General features: G+C 41.0%; 1 protein-coding gene across 4 annotated transcripts in view; it reads left to right on the top strand.

The window, feature by feature from the left end:
• Positions 1–21,249, top strand: part of myo1b (myosin IB) — a 175,516-nt gene that overhangs the window by 111,570 nt on the left and 42,697 nt on the right. For all 4 annotated transcript variants that reach the window (XM_079463941.1, XM_079463939.1, XM_079463940.1 and 1 more), the window contains exons 15-17: positions 1,225–1,287; positions 1,399–1,599; positions 19,162–19,388. In XM_079463941.1, the coding sequence (XP_079320067.1) occupies positions 1,225–1,287; positions 1,399–1,599; positions 19,162–19,388 (491 nt within the window). The remainder of the gene's footprint in view (positions 1–1,224; positions 1,288–1,398; positions 1,600–19,161; positions 19,389–21,249) is intronic.

Below are 21,249 nucleotides of genomic sequence, written 5' to 3'. Positions count from 1 at the left end.
TAGAGTAAGTGCAACATCACTATTTATAACATTCTTTGTTATCAATAAAGAATTAAAATAAAATGCATGTGGGCCTAAGCATGTTTCTGTTTTTTTGTTGTTTAAGAATAATAATGAAATGGTATACCAAAACTTATATCTTATGAAGGTTAGTGAAGTGGTTTATGTGTTGTTGCTGGAGATCACCATCAGGCTGCACCTTCAGCACAGGGATCTTCTCTTTTCTGATGATATGTGTAGTGTAGCACATCGGTCCCCAACAGGGGTGTCCCGGCACACAAGGGGGCCTCAGCGAGCTCTGTGGGGGTTGTGTCATATTTTGAAAAGTGTTGAGCAGTTATCATTAAGGAGAACGATTATATTACATTATCAAATGTTATCCATGATCCCTGACTGACCAAAAATTGTTGACAAATTTGTAATTCGTCCTCCTCAAAAACTTGTCCCACTGCTTCGCCTACAGCAGCTGATAGTAATGACCCAGGCATACTGGACCCAGATAAGGAAGCTTCTACCAATTCGTGTTGCAGTTTTAGAAGTGCTAGCAATACTGGAGAAACTAAATGCCGGAAATACCAAGATAGTTACCTGAACTATTTTATTTCATTTTCATGTTTGCAAAGAGTCCCTGCCACAGTGCATTATAAATGAGACATTTACAGACAACTCATCTTCAATACCCTGCCACAGTGCATTATAAATGAGACATTTACAGACAACTCATCCTCAATACCGCGACAAGCCCAGGGCAAGGAAAAATAATTAACACTCACAAAATGAGATGAGGGAAGTCACAGCTACTGACAAGAAACTTTAAAAAACATTGCATACAGTTGAAAGACAAAAATAAATTGCAGAAACTTTGATTTTGACATGCGCAACAGAGATTGTCAAGAAATTATTTGGAGAGGATAAATCAAAACAATTGGCTAAGATACCATTATCAAATAATACGGTCAAACGTCGAATCGCAACAATGTCCGAAGATGTGAGGGGTCAGCTTTCAGCTCAACTTCGTTGTCATAACTTCGCACTTCAAATCTACGAGTCTACCGATGTGTCAAAAATGGCAAAACTTTTATGAATAGGAAAACAAGATAAAATATGTTTTTTTAAAGAGCTCCATACCACGACGACGGCAAACAATATGCATATAGAAATAAAGAAAAACTGATGGAGAAAAGGGAAAACACATCAGTGATCTGCATTTATTTTCATCTACAGGGTATTGCGTGGACCAACATTGAGTATTTCAACAATGCTATCATATGTGACCTCATCGAAAATGTAAGTCTGTCTCGGACAATATAATTTTTTTTGATATTTTACTGATATTTATAATTTACTATCATATACTGTAGTTGGCTGTAGAGAACCAAAAATTCCCTTTTTTTACAGAACCAGAATGGGATTTTGGCTATGTTGGATGAGGAGTGTTTGAGGCCCGGCACAGTAACGGATGAGACTTTCCTGGACAAGCTCAACACTGTATGTGCTGAGCACCAGCACTTTGAGAGCAGACAGAGCAAAAACTCAAAGTTCCTCACAGACCACAGCCTTCCACACAACTGTTTTCGCATTCAACACTATGCTGGCAAGGTGAGACCTTTAATGTTTACAAACTTGTTCTGTTGATGGGTGGCACATTAAGGAATTAAAGACACATGCTATTTGACCCATTTTGGATTGTGGGAATAAAGTCTGTGGACAGTACAACCATAAATCGTTGAATGCCAAATCATCATAGATAAGATTCAACTGTATTGACATGACACATGTAAAAGTCAACGAAATGTAGTTTTGTCTAACCAGTAGTACAATAGCAGCAAGTGCATGATATACAGTAGTTGCAAAAGTGCAGGGAAAAAATCTGAATTATGAAGTAGTTTACAATGTTACATAATATACGGATGGCTATTACAATAAATAGAAATATACAGATGGTATATATAATGATAAATTAGGTAATGGTGAGTAGAAGTGCAATGGATATAGAGTAGTGCATATAAATTATATACCGAAGCTATCCAAGTAACAGTGCAGTGGAAGAAGTTATTGGATATTTAGTTTACATTTACATTTAGTCATTTAGCAGACGCTTTTATCCAAAGCGACTTACAGATGAGGAAACATTTGAAGCAATTATAACAACATAGGCAACAAAATACATAAGTGCATCAAAAATTAGTCCATTAAAGCCTAGAACAGTATTCAAAGCTAAGAATACTGAGGTTAGTAATTATATAATTTTTTTATTTTTATAAATTGTTTTGAATAAGAAGAAAGAAAGGGAAACGAATTAGGATAAATCAATCAGCGACGTGTTGACGGAAGAGATGTGTTTTTAGGCGTTTTTTAAAGATGGCAACCGAGTCTGCTGATCTTGTAGCAGCAGGTAGATCATTCCACCAATGTGGAACAGATCCAGAGAAGGTACGGGACAGTGACTTTTTTTCCTTTTTGGGATGGTACCACTAATCGTTGTTCCTTTGCAGACCGCAGTGATCTGGCAGGGACATAGGTCTGCATTAGCGAGTGAAGTACCAAGTGCAAAGATGCGTGTTTAAACAGTCGGCAGTGCAAATGAACAGTCTGGTAGTGCAGAAGAACAAATATGTTATGTGTAGACAGTCCAGTAGGGCACTGAATAGTCCAGTAGTGCAAATAACAAAACTTTAGCCAGGTGTGCAGTCATGAGAGAGAGAGGAGAAGGTAGCGATATATCGGGGCAGTGGAATCAGCGAGAGGCAGAGTTCAATAAAGAGACGGCTCTGGGGAAAAAAAGCTGTTCTGAATTAGGCCACAACTAAACCCAGCCATAGGTTAAAAAATCAACTATCATTGTTCCAAAGATGCAATGTGTATGCCATGAGAGGGCCCTAGGGGCATGGACACTTCAGTCGCAGTCCCCCCTCACTTTTTCAAATTAAAATGGACAAAATATTTTTTTACATTTTGGAAAATGAATTTGATAAATACTAGTTAAAGAAGTAAGAGCAGAAGTAAAAAACAACAATATAGGGACCTATTATGACTAAATTTCATGCCTTTAAACATTTTAACCATTGTTCAACTTGTTCAACAAGATTTTGGGGAGTCCCTTAACCACCCCTCAAGAAACCAAATTGACAGAGCTTTCAGTGCAAGCATCAATCACATGATTGTTTGGATAACAGTTACATCAATTTGTAATTTGAAATGACATGCAATAAATGTCATTAAATGTTACACAATCCTTTAAAAGAGCTCCATATATACAAATGCAACATAAACGAAAAATTGTGAGCAAGAGGAGCAAGAGCAGGAGGGTACACATCAAAGTCAGTAGTGGCTGTTTGTACGTAGCCTGCCAGTCACCGTATGAGCGTTTTAAATGAAAATAATCTCCTGATAATGTTAATCAATTATATGAAAATAATCCAAACGAACCAATGCAGAATAAGAAAAACTATTTAATTTCTTTGGGCCAAAAGCAGAAGGGTAGCCTTCTCGTCAAAGTCAGAGCTCATGTTTGCAAATATGCATTTCAAATATTGTTTAAATGATTAAAATAATTTCACTCCCTTTGATGAATTTATGATTTTTTTAAATAAAATGTAATATTTCAATTTGCATTTTATTTGGGAGGTCCCTTTATGCTTATAGGAGGTGCGGGACCTTTCGATCATATCTGCATTTAAGAAAAAGCTTATTATGTTAACAAAAGCATACATTCTGTGTTTTTGAAAACATTATACAATGTGTTTAAACAAGTAATACAGTACAAGCACATTTTACACTATATCATAGTAAGCGATAGAGAAAACAGTTTTTACAACAGGTGTATATTAATTTATATAGAACATGCATGACGCTTGAATCAGCATATAGATTTAGAGTTTATATTGTTTAACATTTTCTTAGTTAAGAAAACCAAGCTGCCTGGTCGGATGATACCCAGCTAACAATTTTTGGTTCCCAGATTGTTCGTTTTTGAAAAACCAATGTTCTTATTCATTATTAAAAACAACTTCTGTATAAAAGGCACGTTATATATTATTTGTATGTCACTGTGGCAGGCAGAGACGAGACAGACACAGAACTTTACAGTTTTAGCCCCGGAGGGTGGTTTATTATATTGGCAGGGTGTTGTAGGTGACTCCCGGAGAGAAGGCCGTGGGGAAGATGGCTCGTCCTCAGTCCGGCAAAGTCTGACGGGTGCTCGTGCTTCAGTGTGGTAAGTGGTGCAGGCGTTGTGTAGCAACGGACGTTGCATAGACTCTGACGTTGGGTCGAGTCAGATAAACTGTAGGTTCATCACCCGCTGGTCTCTGTAAGAGAAGGAAGAAATACCACACGTTAGTAAGGCATCTCTGTGGAGAACAAGCTCACCCTTTCCTCTTCTTCCTCTGTTTAAAAAGGGTGAGCTTAATGGGGACCAGGTGGTGACGATCTGCAGGTGAGTTGGCTTGATTGCGCTGTTGCCTTGGCGACGCTGATTTGCCACAGGCATGCTCGTCAGAGTCACTTAAAAAGATTTGGAGCTTGCAAATCTTTATTTGTGTTCCAAAGATAAACAGAGGTCCTAGAGTTGTGGAACAACTCAAGAGTGAGTAATTCACAACAGGTTTTATTTGGCACAGGGTCACTTTAATATTATTTAGGTATTACAATATAAAAACATTTAAGGTCCATTGTACAAAATTTTGTGCTATTTAGCAGTGAGGTTGTGAATTGCAACCAACGGCTCACTCCACCCCTCCCTTTCGGGGGACTACACTGGCTGACACAGGATAAAGATCACGTCACGTTTTCGCTTCTTTGCCACTACTTTAAAACTTACTGCTTTCAAATTTCGTAGCTTCTTTGCTCATTCGTAGGTAAGAAAAACATAACGCTTCATTATGAAATGTTTTTATATACCTAAAGACATTGCAATGTGTATTATTTTGCATTTCTGTCAATAGATCCTGCAAGGGTACCTGGTTATTTCTTATAGATGCTGAAAAAGCATTTCATAGGTTTGAATGGTAGTTTTAGTTTTATACTTAATTTAAATCTACAGAGGCACCCTGCTGTTACCCCTATTTTTTGCAGTGGTTGTTGAACCCATGGCCAAAGGCAGTAAGATGTAGTCCATGTATTTTTGGTAGATTAGTAAATGGAAAACACTGTAAAATTGCTTTTTATGCAGATGATATCCTTCTGGGTTATACAATTATTTTTCTTAATCTGAGGCTGCGCCTTTAGGAAGGCAAAGTTCTCTTTACACCAGCATCTTTTCTTTTAAAAAGCCCCAGTAAAATCAAAATGAAAGTTTGAGATGTCTCGTGCTCTCTGCATTTTTCAGTTGAAATTACGTCAACACGTGAAATAATGATGCGCGTTCCAAGGCATTGGAGTGGACCTTTAATTCTTTCCCCGCCAGCATTTTTTGTTTACGTTTTTGAACATTTTCACAAAAATTATATGGCTCACAGATTCACTTAATAGGACATGGTGTTATTACCCCACTATTTCAGTACATATATATAGGTTCTAGATCCATAGATTCTGTATTTTTCCAAAGATGTGTAACAGCGGTACAAACACTGATTGCCAGCTAGCCTCCCACTTTTGCTACATTTTTAAATTACAGTACTGTACAGTACGATTCGGTACGGGTAACCCTGATCAGGCTTGCATTTCCATTTCCAACAGTACCCTTAATTGGTAGGTTTGGTGTATGCCAGAACTTTGCAATCGACGTCGCTTGGGCTGTTGCAGTACAAGCCAACCGCATATAATAACTGCAACAACCGCAATTTTCACGTTTAGCCTATTCATTTTTTTACGTGCGTATGTCTTTTTAAGGGGTGACCCCAATAATCTGATATTCAATGCTTTGTTAGAAGGAGCCTGATTCAACTACCAATCTCACAGTCAAATCTTCGAGGTGGGGTTCTGCAATGAGGATCATGCCATTTTGGTTATAGGGGCAGTGCCAGAGCAGACGGGCACTGCACTGCACTGCCAAAAATATTATTTAGCCTATGATGTAAAGAAATGGAATTTTTTTGGAAAGGGTACAGAATCCCCCGGCGCATATATGCGCAAGCATCTCTCCACGTCTTCTGCTGTGCTGTGATTCCGGTAAAGAGAAGCAGCACATTCTGCACCCACCCGTAGATGACTCGCAAAATAATAATTTTCCAAACATTTGTCACTTACTGAATGTTTGGGCATATCAATTCGGCACGACTGAAAAATCGAATTACTCTAATTGCTAGTTCAGGTTTGGATGAAGGCTACAGTTTGTCCGGTCAGAACAATGATGTCTTACTCAGGTTGAATTCTAAATCGTTGTTTATAAAAGGTGCATAGATGTGTGGTTCTGTGAATACAAATATAGATAAAAATATTGATTTAAACTTGTATAAAACACAAACAATATTAATAAAGCTTATTTGGTAAATTACTGAGGAATAGAGATCAAATATAAAACACTACAATCTCTATTATTAACGACTTGGATAAGTGGGACTAAATGCGTGTACGCTAACGCTGTGCACGAGCTGTACATTCGTGGTTATAAGGAATAAATATAACTAATACTGACAACAAATTATATAAATATGCATAGCATAGCAGTAATGTCATAGCACCAGAATATACTTAAGTTAACAACATTAAATGTAATCTCGGATCGCGTTTATTGAAAATGTTCAATAATTACGTGACTACTTACGGTGTAATGCACGCACACGCACAATGAATAAAACTCCTCCGATTTGGGTCAATACACTATACTTCACTCTATAAACTATATACAATATTCAGCCGATCTCCTTTTCCCGTTATCATCCTTGAACTCTCTTTTCTCTCACCTCGCAAACTCTGGTGGAAAGTTTGGAACAGTCCATTAATCGCTGAATGACAGGGGTGACTGGGAGAGTCCAAGTGTTGAAGGGGAATACTTTCTACAGCCACCCCCAAATTCTCCATGTGAATTTGCTAACTTTAAGGGTCTTTGCTATGTTCAATTCAAAGCTAATCGAGAAGAGAGGGCAGACAAATAATCTTCGTGCGCAAGTTTCCGCGGATTTGACTCTCTTGTCCAACCCAGGAAGGAGGTTGGGTAGGTAGTTTCAAATGAAGTGCCTCCAAAAGTGATCAGCCAAGAGCTGGCTATGTCTCCATCTCTTACGGCTCAGTAGTTCAGAGTCTTTGTGTTCCACTAATGAGGCATCTCGCCGCCCCATCAACAAGTTGTTAGGAGTTACTGGATCTGGATCCATGATGTCCGAAGAAGTATAGCCAATGGGTTTGGAGTTGACTCTACAAAGACAGTCCTCAGCACTTCTTCTGTAACTGTCTGGCTGCCAGTGGTGACGTGAAGTGCATCCTTTAAAGATCAAATTTCTCTCTCCAAACATCCACCGAAATGAGGTGAACTGGGTGGATTAAAGTTTAATCTTATTTGTTGGCTGGCAAGTTGGGCTTGAAGCTCAGGATGAAGAGCGATGAATGACTCTTTCAGTTCCCTTTCTCCTCCTTTAAAGTTGGTGCCTTTGTCTGACATAAGCTCAAAGGGCTTACCACGTCTGAAGAGGAATCGTTGTAAAGCCATCAAGAAGGAATCTGTGTCTATGCTAGTGAGAATGTCAATGTAGACTGCATGACAAGTCATACATTTGAAGATGATTCCCCATCTTTTTTTCATTCTTACATCCCACCTTTATAGTGTAGGGTCCAAAGGAATCCACCCCTGTTGAGTAGAAAATAGGTTGATGGATCCTCAATCTGGCAGGGACAAGAAAAGAGAGTGGGATGATCCTCGTTTGCTGAGAACCTGCTGAACTCGTGGAAAGCATGGGAGAGCGAGCTGGATGGTTTACAGCACATTGTTCTGCCGAGGTCTTACTGCAGTAAAGAACTTAATCAGCCTACCAGTACGAGGCAGATTCACATTTTTTGCGATGCTTCAGAGCGGGCCTACCGGTGGCCTATTTACGCACTGAAAACCCTTAAGGTAGAGTGGAAGTAGCCTTTGTAACCGGTAGATCTCGGGTAGCCCTGAAAAAGCAGGGAGGTCCACCTTTCTCTGTGGATGTGGTTGTCCCCGCCATCTCTGACAGATCTCTGCACATTGTCGTTGGTGGTTTCTGACTGCAGCCCGTCCCCCGTATTACCCAGAATTTCCTACGAAGTTCAGCAAACACCCTATCTGGTCCTGGGTGATGCAGCCAATCATCATGCTCCTTTACCAGTTTGGTAGTCGGGTGAGACGAGTCGAGGACAATAGGATGTATCGTATCTTCCTCTAGCTGGCTGATTTCACTGGGACGACCGCCAACGCATATGACTTTGGTGTCAAATTCTGATCAAATTCCATGGCTAAGCACAGTAAGCAACAATTTTTTGGCAAGGATTTACCTGCTCTGAGGACAGACAGTTCGTCTGGAAATGAGTCAGTTTGGTAATGAATAAGAAGTTCTGCAAGTTCTGCCTATTTGTAGTCATCTGCTGTTGGGTTATCAGTAGCTGCCCCATTGACATGCTCGATTGTAAGCCTTCACTAGCCCTGAAAGTGTATGGTATTTCTGTGGATCGGGAGTAGGTGGAGTGGAGATTAATAGGCCAAGGAAGATTTGTTTTCTCAGTTCACTGTCCTGATCAATGGTTGTCAATGGTGGCATCTCTGGCCAGTGGTCATTTGTCTGTTTGAGGAACTTTGGTTCCTTATTCCTTCTGCTTTCCTTGCCTATGTCACAGAGCAATTTTCAATTTGTGATGTCATCAGCGGTATTCTCCTTTGATGGCACATATCTCCAATTATAAGACTCTGTGAGATCCTGGATTTCTGCCACTCTGGTGCATACGAACACTTTAAAACCACATGATGGTGAGAGCCGCCAGGTAAGGACAATTGTGGAGTCAGACCACAGAGTAACGCTTTGAATAGGCAACGTTAGCTCTGTCTTCAGAACGTTTGTGAGTTGTGCACCTGTGAGTGCTGCACATGACTCCAACCGTGGAATAGTTTGCTGCTTTTTCAGGGCTACCCGAGATCTACCGGTTACAAAGGCTACTTCCACTCTACCTTAAGGGTTTTCAGTGCGTAAATAGGCCACCGGTAGGCCCGCTCTGAAGCATCGCAGAAAATGTGAATCTGCTTCGTACTGGTAGGCTGATTAAGTTCTTTACTGCAGTAAGACCTCGGCATAACAATGTGCTGTAAACCATCCAGCTCGCTCTCCCATGCTTTCCACGAGTTCAGCAGGTTCTCGGCAAACGAGGATCATCCCACTCTCTTTTCTTGTCCCATAACTTCTGTACAATCACCTTGGCCTGTGTTGTGAATGGTACGATATATCCTATGAGGTCATACTGGCTAGCGAGGCTATGGTATATGCTCTGCATAGTGGGAACTGGGTGGTCTGTCTGCCGCTGTTTATAGGAGAGAGTGTCTGATGAGAAATTCCAGTGTAGTCCAAGAGTCGACTCTTGTGCATCTTGATGACATTTGCTGAGCCACTGGATTGCTCCTTTGAGATCGAGCATCAGCTGGCAGATTGCTAATGACGGATGGATCATTGCTCGCCCACTGTCTCAGGTCGAAGCCTCCGGAACTTAAGAGGCTGCCGGTCTGTCTACAAGACATTTCGCTGTCTCACTTGAGGTGAAGCTCTAGAGGCAGTGGTCAACATAGAATGATTTCTCTACTGAGAGCTGTGTGTCTTCAGACTCACTGTGATCCAGGACGTGCTTCTGTGAGGGCAGTCAGAACCAATGAGAACTACTGGTTTCACTTTATGAAGGTGCTGGAATGGCAGGCCTGCAAGGTGCTTGTACTTCTTCTGAAGTACCTTGACAGGATGCATGTGCTCTGCTAAACCCAGGCTGTTAGCTGTGAATGCACTACGTATCCTGAAAGTCTTACGAGTCACTGAAGACACAGTGAAGGTCACAGCAGCCCTGTGAAGGGTCTGTGTATCTTGCCTGACTGTACGGAGAACAAAGTTCTCTGGCTGTCCCTTCAGATTCAACTTTTGCACGGCTTCATGTAGGATGATGGTCCGCTCTGACCCATCATCGAGAATTGCATATGCCTCCATGGATTTGTTGCCTTCAGCAGAATTTTATTGTCACAGGTTGCAAGTGCTTTCGGTTACAAGATGGACAGAGGGCTTTCAGTGTGCAATTGGCAGCATGATGACCACATCCACAGCGCCAGCATCTATTTTGGCCTTTAATCCAATTCACTTTCTGCTCTTTGTTGAGTAGCTTAAAGTTCTTACAGCCGTTTAGGAAATGTCTGTTGTTGTCACAGTATGGACAGTAAACAGTCATCCATTCTCTCTTAGCAGAAGTTGGTTTGGGTGGATAAACTGTTGATGCTGAGATGGCCTTCTATTTCTCTGTACTAAGGAGAATGGTAGTGGGTTTGCAGGGCTACCTAGAGTCTCTCCTCAGCTCCATCCTCGTCAATGTCGAACCTCTTGACTGACTGGTATAGTCAGTGTGGTCTTCCTGAATTTGTAGCTCATACTGAAGCCAGTCCAATAATGTGGCAATAGTGACATGAAGCGGATGTGTATACCTCTTGAAACCGGACCTGAGATCGTGTGGTAGTTTGCTTATCAGTCTGGACACACGTGATCCACACTTCAACTCAACATTGCCTTTCTGACCTAGCTGTTCCAACATACTGACCAGGGAATGCACTTGGAGTCCAAACATGCGAAAAGTTTTCACATCTCCACTGCGAATGTTTGGTCCATCCATAAGTTCTGCAATGCGGTTGGCCATACATTTTATTGAGGGCTCTCGTGGTGTTTGTGAAAGGAAAGCTTGAGTTACTGTATGAGTCTGCCACAAGTAGGGCTTCTTCCAACTTAAGATGGTCAGTGAGGATCTGATACTTGAATCGCTCTGTTGCATCCTTAGGCAAAATGTTCTCCAACTCTCTAGGATCAGGGGACGTTAGGACGGGAATGGTTGGAGCAGGACCTCTCTACATTTTCTCCAGCGTTGATTAAGGTTGATTATACACTTGTCTTGAAGCCTGGATGTGGAGGGGGCATACGCTCGTATGCTGGAGTTTCGAACTCTGACTGATGAGCTGAAATGTGTTGGGAGGAATGAGAATACCTGTGTTGAGGTGGGTCACTGTAACTCACTTGTGGTGGTACTCTATCAGGTTTTGAGGGGGAAATGTCCATGTTGCTGAAATCATCAGCTAATCCAGGACACTCATCCATTGTAGCTGGGTGCAGTTCTCTCATAGCCGTAGGCGGAGTTGGCTGGTTTGACCGTGGGGCCTGAGTAGGACGGAACCGTTGTGGAGTTTCAGAGCTCCCCACTGGAGAAAAGGGACCTGGAGATAGCACTGGCCATGCAAGGGGCTCCCCTTTCCACCTTAAGACTTTAAAGTTCCTGATGTATCCTGGCATTCTGTTGTCGCATCTCATGTAATGCTGAAATAATCTCTGGAAGCTGGCTAGTTTGTAGTTTGAGTTTTTACAATTTTGTCTCGTGTGTTTTCGATTTTTTTTCTGTAAATAATTTCATAAATTCATTGCTACCAAGGTGCGGCGGAATAACCAGGTCAGGTGATGTCTGTTTATTTGTCAATTTAGCAACTGTACTTAATAAAATCCTTGGATCTATGAGGTTACAGAGGTGCTCAGCCTTTGCTGCTTTTAGTGCCTTTTTATAAACGTTTGTGCTCTCTTTCCACGCAATTTTAAAGAACTCTAATTGGGTGTGTTTCCATTTGTGCTCCAGTTTACATGTTTTTCTTTTAAGAGAGGTGCAACAACTTCTAATGTATTCGAGAAAATAATGCCCAATTTGCTGGTCATGTCATTGATCGATTCTGTTTTTATTGGTATTATTATTAAAGGAGTCAGATCTGGCAAGCTCTTTGCAAAACTATCTTTAGTAGCCAAGTTAATTGTTCTACCCTGTCGATAACAAGTTAAACGGCTGATTCCTGCAGTGTACATGTTATAAGATAGTGATCGATGACTTCGTCATTTTGAGGTACAATATCTATATTGGTTAGATCGGCTCTGTGAGATATAATCAAGTCTAGTGTATGATTCATTTGATGAGTGGGTCCGTTGATGTGTTGTGTTTCCAAAATATTTATTAGTTCTGTAAACACAACTGCTAATGCGTCTTTAGTGCTATCTATGAGGGAAATAATAAAATCTCAGACAATTAGTACTTTCTCAATGTTTACCAATAGATCCGATGAGAAGTCCGCAAACTCTTTCAGGAAATCAGTGTAGGGACAAGAGGGTTTATTGTAACGTGGAGTTAGAGACGTTCGGATCCAAATGCAGTTTATTGAGAGAATGGTCAAACAGGCAGAGATCCACAACAGCGTAACCAAAATCATCAACAGTCACAAGCAGAGGTCGGGGCAGGCAGCAGAGAATCGCAGTCAATATAAAAAAGTCCAAGGTAATACACGGAAGGAATAAATACAGGGAAACGCTCGGAAATGTCAGACTGGCTAAACAAGACTTCGCCATGATTTAGAGTCCAAACACAGTTTATATAGAGGAGTGGTAATGGGGAACACCTGGTGGAGGTTAGCATGGGATTATGGGAAATGGAGTTGTAAGTGGGAATGGAAACAAAATGCCAGAGTCCTGAGTGGAGTGCCCTCTACTGGAGTTCATGGGCACTCCAGCTGATGATCATGACATTTATACACAGTAGCCAATGTAAAAGAAAGCTTTTGTTCGGAACAATTATGTTCAACGCAAGCAGTTCAAGTGATTTCAATGTATGCTTTGTTCTCTGAGTTACAGTTAGAAAGTGTCTAGAGATTGTTGCGACACCACCACCTCGACAATTTAGACCGAAATAATAATTTGGTTTTAACCAGGTTTCGGTAAGACTAACTATTTATAATAACTGCCTTTGAATTTAGTGATCTAATGTTAAGTAATAATAATAATAATCAATTTTATTTCATGGCGCCTTTCAAAACACCCAAGGTCGCCTCACAAGCAATATACAGATCACATAAAACAATGTACAGTGCAGATAAGTCTCAGTAAAACATGTTATAAAAAGCCTGTTTAAAAAGATATGTCTTTAGACGCGTTTTAAAAGTAAGCTAGCACTCACTATTGCGAACATCAAGAGGAAGAGAGTTCCAGAGGCAGGGGGCAGCATAACTAAAAGATCTAGCACCCATTGTGGTAAGTCGGATCCGAGGTACCACAAGAGAAATAGTAGAAGTTCTGAGTGCACGTGAAGGAGTGTAAACATGAAGAAGGTGAGTAAGGTATTTTGGTGCAAGATTATGAAGTGCCTTATAAGTGAGTAGCAAGATTTTAAATTCAACTCTATACTTTACTGGAAGCCAGTGCAACTGCTGGAGAACTGGAGAGATGTGGTCAGTATAGGGTGTTCTAGAGAGAACACGAGCTGCAGAATTCTGAACCAACTGAAGCTTATACAGCAATTTAGAGTAGGCCGAACTTTATAAATTGGTTTTGGTCGCTTATTACATTGTCTTCAAGTTAAATCACGATCAGACTTTTGCCAAAATTATTATTTTATAGTATTATTCGGGGGACAGATAATACTGTCTACCAAATACTGCATTTGGAATCAGGAACATTTATAACAGTTGAGGTGGAGGAACACAGACTATGCTTACAGTTTTGACTTACTAAGGGAAACAAATATCAGCCCAAATTGTGATTAATTTAATAGTTTATAATCAATTATATTTATCTGCATCAAATTCATGATTTGGGGAAATCACTAAGCATTACGAGCAGGTAGCAAAAATCAGCATGATTAGGGACTCCGGATTATGAGCATGAACTAAAAACAAAGTGACGCATATTCTGTTCTATACGAATTCTGTAAATTAATGTTTTTTGGTGCATCAATGTTGTGCTGCACTTTGTGCTATACCCTTGTGACATAAAATATTACTTTATTATCTAGACTGGACTTACACTAAACTAACATGCACACACATACCGTTTAGCATTAGAAGAAGGTTGAAGATGAAGCAGCGAGAAGAACGGAGCATGGATTTATGGCAGTATTTGATACTCAGAAGATCAATAGCCTGAACAAAACATCAGTTTCTTATTTATAAAGCACCTTTGTTAAATTGATTAATGATGCTCTTTGCATCCATTAATAAGACTAAGTATGATACTTGCATGTCTTGCCCATCAAAAAATTTGGGTACATGAGGCGATATCGGATACTGCACTGGTGTCGTCCCCACGCACGTGCGAACTATTCGACTTATCAGTCGACTACAGGCACCTTACAATTCTGATTCGACTATGTAAATCCTTTGTCGAGGACACCCCCAGTCTTTTTATTTTGAACTACATGCATGTATATTAAATGGGCTATGACAAGACTTACAGGAGTATTTTATATTCATAAATTATTCGAAAAAGTAAACAATACTATTCGTGATTTAGCTAAATCAAACAGAAATGCATGATGTGTCTTGAGCACCCAAACTCAAATTGAGTTGAGAAAATAGCATTTTCTGCTTAAAAATGCAGTTTTAAAGTTTGAAATTACTTTAATCAAAATGATAAATGCAAAATACAAAGCACTTAATAAAATTATTAACTCTTAAAACCCATCTTTGTCTGTCTGTTTCATGATCCTGCCTCTCCTTGTCTTGATCATGTCAGTCCCATTGTTTTGGTTTGTCACGCCATGCTCTCTCTCCGGTGTAGCGTCCTTTAGCCCTGCTCCTTGTTTCCCTGTTAGCGGCCCATTAGTGTTGGTCTTGTCACCAGCCCTGGTCCATCTTTCCCTTAGTGTTTCATTCCCCTCACCTGCCTCGTGCAATCCTCCTGTTAACTTTCCTTTAGTGTTTCATTCATGTCACCTCCCGCCACTCTCCCTGTGTGATCAGTTCTCGTTAGTGTTTCCCTTTATCTAGTCCCAGTTGCCCTCTGTCTCTTGTCGGTTCATTGTCATTATTTTCCCTGTTCGTATTCACTTGCCCTGTCGGATTATTCCTGTCTATGGATTATCGTGTTTGTTCCTGTTCAAAGTTTGTGGATTATTGATTTATTATTCAAAGGACTTCGTTTGTTTTGTCCCCCTTGTGGGAAGTTTTAGTTTACAGGCTTGTTTTTGTTCATGTTTTCCCCAATCGTGGGTCTTTTGTTTAAATAAAGTTTTGTTATTTATATCAAGTCTGCCTGCGCTTGGGTTCTGTCCATAACCGTGACAGTCTGTGTGTATGTGCAGCCACCACCTTTACAGAGACGCAGCTTTACCCAAACATTTAAATGTGCTTGTTTTTCAGGTCAAGAGCATGTTAAACAATATAAACAATGATGATCATATGTATTGACTCGAATGTTTTGTTATTTATATTATTAGGCTGTTTATCTGCATTATTTAGACATTTTGTTCGTTCTACGTAAAATTTTATTCTGTACTTTTTTACAAAGTCACATTGCATATTTTCGAATGTAAGCATGTTTTGGATATAACCTAATTACAAGGTTGTTCTGAAATGATGACACTTGAATAATAATATAGAATAATACAGTCGTGCCCAAACATATTGGCAGTGGCAAGGTTTCTGCTTGAGCTGTCGTGGTGTTCATTCACATTGTTTATAGATTAATTATGCAGAGTGATCAGAGGCATTTGAAATAACATATAACTGCCTGCCTGAGGGCAGCAGAGAGAACAGTCCATGGCTTGGGTGGCTGGAGTCACTGATGATTCTCCAAGCTTTCCTTTTTATTTGCTGTTTCCATACCAGGCAGTGATGCAGCCCGACAGAGTGCTTTCCACAGTTCAGGTGTAGAATAAGTAGACACAGCCCTGAGGAGCGACAGTGTTGAGGACCAGCGGAGATTAGGTAATGTTACCCATTCTGACCACCTGACGTCTGCCTGACAGGAAGTCCAGGATGCAGCTGCACAAAGATTTGTTCCAGAGTTTGGAGTTTCATAACAAGCCTAGCTGGCACTATGGTGTTGAATGCTGAGCAGTATTCCACATAGCATTCTCATATACTGTATGTGTTCTTACTGTCCATATGGGAGAGAGCAGTGTATAGTGTGAAAGCAGTGGTATCATTAGTCGAGCGGTTGCTCCTGTATGCAAACTGCAAAGGGTCTAGTGAGGCAGGCAGAACAGACCAGATATGGTTTTTGATCAGCTTCTCAAAACACTTGCTGAAGATGGATGTCAAAGCAACAGGATGCTAGTCATTCAAACATGTGATTTTACGTGTCTTTGGTATTGGCACGATGGTTGGAGTTTTAAAGCATGAGGGAACCACACACAGAGAGAGGGAGCAATCAAAGATGTCCGTGGAAACTCCTCCTAGTTGCTGTGCGCATGCTTTAAGTACAAGGCCTGGAATGCCATCTGGACGAGCAGCCTTTCGGATGTTTATCCCCCCGGCTGAAAGATTGTGTTACATCCGATACAGAGACTAAGAGTGTAATAACCGCCTCTGCGTCGGCAGCATGAGCTCTCTCTGTGTGAGATGTTGTTATGAGCTTTAAAACGGCCGTAGAACTCATTGAGCTTGTTCGAAAGAGAGGCAGCAATGTTCACAGCGGCGGTTTTGTTTTGTTAAATGTCTGTATTATTAATGCCCTGCCAGATGCTTCTTGCATTGTAAAATGTTCCTTATATTTGATTTTTGTATTGTCGTTTGGCGGCTTTAATGGTTTTCCAGAGGTCCAAGTTGGCTTGTATTTGTTCTACCATGTTTTCCGAATTTAAAAGCAGAGGTTCACGCTGATAACGCTCCTCGATTATCGTGATTTAATTAATGGTTTTTGGTTGGGGAAGATGCAAACTGTTTTTCTCGGCACCACGTCTTTAAGTCAGGGAGCGGAGGCCGAATGGCATGGCGTCTCAGTCTGATGAGGAAACCAGTTCCCTTACCTCTTTTTCGCCTGCGTTTCTGTCGTCATGGCCTAGACAAAGTGCTCTGCTGCAGGGTTTGTAAACAAAGCGCCGGCATGGAGGAACTCCGGTTTCCTGATGTGCAACAGAGAAGCCGATTTGTAAAATAATGTGTATGTCATAGGCAATAAGAGTATAGACATCCAGAACGAATAACAGCAAAATAATCAGTAAAATACACATGAAAAACTGCAAAGTTTGGTAGGATTTCGTACCACAGCAGCCATACACAGCACCATCTTGAACTCAGGGATATAGGTATTGCGAAACAGTTGCTAGGCTAATGTTTTTGGTTACTATGGGCGTGGTTTGGCTCTAAGCTATGAGTGAAAGAACCAACCCCCGTGTCTCTACGATGTTCTAATGCAGAGATGTAGGTATTGGTTAAATAGTTGTGAAGTTCATATGTTTTGTTGCTATGTGCCATTGCTCTATAGCTTAATGAAGTTCCTAGGATGTTGATTGGTTGTCTGAGTAAAATGAGACCACCCCCTTTTCTCTATAATCTGCATAGAACCATAGAGAGAAAGAGAGAGGGTTATTTTCACAATAGATACAGTATGGGCTTTAAGTATTATTTTGAAAGTTGTGAGAGATGTGTTGGCCAGACGGAGTTAGAAAGAATGTTCCACCAGGAAGGAGTTGTGAAGGAGAAAGCAATAAAAATGCCGCTCGTTTGCTGAACGCAGGGTTCTTGATAGGTTGTAGGAGTGTAGGAGGGTGTGAAAGTATGCCGGTGAAGATCCAGTGATAGTCCTGTAGGCAAGCATTAGTGACTTAATTCTGATATGGGCTTCAACCGGTACCCAGTGGAGAGAGATGAAAAGGGGTGTCACATGAGCCCTTTTGGGCTCCTGGAAGACAAGGTGTGCTGCTGCATACTGGACTGGTTTGATAGCCTTTGCAGGAAGACCTGCAAGGAGAGCATTGCAGACGTCCAACCTTGAGATTACAAGGGCTTGGAAAAGGAGCTGTGCCGCATGCTCAGTGAGATATGGTCTAACCTTTCTAATGTTAAATAAGGCATATAGCCATGTCTTTGCAATGTGATCATTGACGGACATGCTCTATGTTCATCAAATATGACATTGAGGTTTCTGGCTGTTTTGGAAGGAGTGATTGTGATATTGCCAAGTTGGATGGTGGGATCGTGTTGCACCGTGGGGTGTGCCGGAGCTAAGGGAAAGTTCTTTGTCTTCCAACATGGTATTTTGCACATCGAAGCTGATTGGATGTTCACTAAGAAAACTATGAGTTGAATAAACTGATATTAAAAGAGTTACCAAAACACAACAAACATTCATATTAAGGAAATCACAAATGCAGCTCATAGACACCAATCATGGACTACACATCATCTTGGTAAAATGAGTTACTACTAATCTAATAACTTTAGAAGTTATACCAACATTAATTAAAACTACTTTGGGTTAATGTTTAAGACAGACATAACAACTAGAACATCAATACATGGAAAGGTTATAAATTAATATACATGTATGTACATTTCTATATAAATGTATTTTATGTCTGTCCCCAAAATGAGTAAAGAGTTCCATTGGGTCGTAAAATAGTCTTATCTTAATGGTTTGGTGTTGGTTACTATGGTCAACAGAGATCTGGTCCTGCGCCTAGGTGTTAGTTGCAGATTGGGGGTAGACCCCCTGGTGACTAGCTTGCTGGCTGGGTTAGGGGTGTTGTTTTTATATTTAAGACATTTAACTAGTTATTACATGTCTGGTCTGTCTCAGGCACTACATATCAGTGATGCTTTGCTTCTTGTAGTAATATTGATGCTTTGCTACTAATAACTAGAGAAAATGTGAGTGGTGCCTGCCGTTGCGAAACTGACATTAATATGAAGTTAACATTAGTATTAGCATGATGTTAACATAAACCGCATGTTACCAACATGATGGTGACATAAATATAAATAACTACATGCCTCCTTAAAGTACTCTAAGCATGTAGATGCGTCCGTCATCTTGAAACGGTTCACTGACATCACTCAGAGTTTGCTAGAATGCCATAACTGCACAGCCATGCTTTCTAATTCCCGAAAAATGTAATACCCTTTCATTGTTATCATGTGTTTGTGTAGCAAATATAATGTTTGAGTTTACACAACAACAAATATGTCCAAACCCCCTTAAATCTGCCATTTGTGGGCATCATTTAGCCAAAGTCTGTATTGTTTTGTTTTACATTGTAAATTTAATTTAAATTTACCTTGTGTGTACACAGGTGCTATATCGGGTGGAGGGATTTGTGGATAAGAACAATGACCTACTCTACAGAGATTTATCCCAGGCCATGTACAAAGCTAATCACAGTCTCATAAAGCTTCTATTTCCTGAGGGCAACCCAGCAAAGGTCAACCTCAAGCGCCCTCCCACAGCTGGATTGCAGTTCAGAGCATCAGTGGGGACACTTATGAAGAACTTGCAGACCAAGAACCCAAACTACATTAGGTGACAAATTCAAACCTTCACCTAGCTGTTTTTGATAAACCATTGCATAAAGGGAATCTACAGTAGATTTTATATTTATTTTAACCCTCAATATCTCCTGTGGCAAGGTAAGAGTCCCTACGGACACAAGACGGCAGATGTAAACAACCCTGGAGGGGAATTTTATTAGGACAAGTGTAGAAAAACCGCAGTCCAATGGTGACAACCCGGGGTGCTCGTGATTAGGAAGCTGCCAGTCCGTGCTCAGTTTTTCCGTGCTCGCGTTACTCACTGGACTGAGGAAAGAGAAGAGAGTGTTAGTTCTTTGGAGAACAAGCTCCTCGAGTAGTGTGTGTGTACGGTTTATATGCCCGTTAGTTAATCTGCATCAGGTGTGGTTGATCAGCATTAGCTGCCGGGCCGTTTCCCAGGTGATGCTGATCCTGGATCTGTACAAGGGCACTGCAAGTGTGTTTACATTGTTATACACATATATGTTGTCATCACACACATTTGTGTCCTCGTAAACGATGTGTACAAGCGCACACACACATACACACATGCAAACAGACCTCCACGGGCCAGAGGGATCTTCAGCAGCACGAGTTACAAAGCTGATATTTGCCAATCGACGGGCTTCGGGTACACGGTAGGGCCGTTGCCGTACGACGACTTCAGGCTCTGTCCGGAATGTCGTTGGGCGACTTGCTGCCGTACCGGTGCGTGTTCGTCATAGCTCTATCCGTGAAACTGTTGAGCTGCACAGGGAGGCGATAACCCCCCTCGGGCTAGGATCTCGCTTTTCAGCACCTGGTAATCGTCAGCCTGGGCAGTCGATAAGGCATAGTATGCTCGCTGCGCTTCTCCCGTCAAGAACGGTGCTAGGATGCGTGCCCATTGATCATTCCTCCATCCCTCCCTGGTGGCGATCATTTCGAATGTATGCAGATACGCCTCAACGTCATCTTGGGCCGACATCTTCGTCAATAGTAGAGTAGCCTGGTGACGGGGTTCAGCTAGCGGCACTCGTGATGCTGCTGCTTGGAGCTGTTCACGCTCTCGGTCGGCTTGCTCTTGTCTGGCCACCAGCTGGTCAAAGCACGGCTGCTGGCGGACTGAGACCTCCATGAGTCGACGTCGGATTTCCTCCATTTTAGTCGCGGAGAGAGAGAGGTGTGTCCGTAGTTCCTGAGACGGAAATAAATCACAGATGTTATGAAAAAAAAGAGCACATATGCAATGTAGACAAGACATGTTCACGTGCGCACACACACACACACACACTTGTATATGTGGTTTACAAGGACTCTTCATAGACCTAATGATTTTTATACTGTACAAATTGTATATTCTAATCCCTAAACCTTACTATCACAGACAACTTTTGGCATTTTTTTCTTAAAAAATTTAATCAGTTAGTATGTATTTTTTTTGTTATTTAGTTTACAAGGGCACTGCAAGTGTGTTTACATTGTTATACACATATATGTTGTCATCACACACATTTGTGTCCTCGTAAACGATGTGTACAAGCGCACACACACATACACACATGCAAACAGACCTCCACGGGCCAGAGGGATCTTCAGCAGCACGAGTTACAAAGCTGATATTTCAAAATGCATCAAAAACTACAAAAATACAACTTTTGAAAGAGTATTTTTTTACATTTATACCTATATACATAAATTCACAAAAGTGGTAAAAGAGCAGTTGGCCACATCAAGTAAAATGAATGGTTCTCTATGGCCCTCCGCTGGTCAAAACTATTTATTTTATTACTGTAATCCTTTTAGGTTTATCTCTTATCAGCAGATTACAGAATTGTACACCTTAGACCAAGATCAATATCCAGAAAGAACTTAAATTAAATTTGGATAAT

Source organism: Barbatula barbatula, assembly GCF_947034865.1.
Source record: "Barbatula barbatula genome assembly, chromosome: 9".
Lineage (NCBI taxonomy): Eukaryota > Metazoa > Chordata > Actinopteri > Cypriniformes > Nemacheilidae > Barbatula > Barbatula barbatula.
This window is presented reverse-complemented; position numbering and strand designations above follow the sequence as displayed.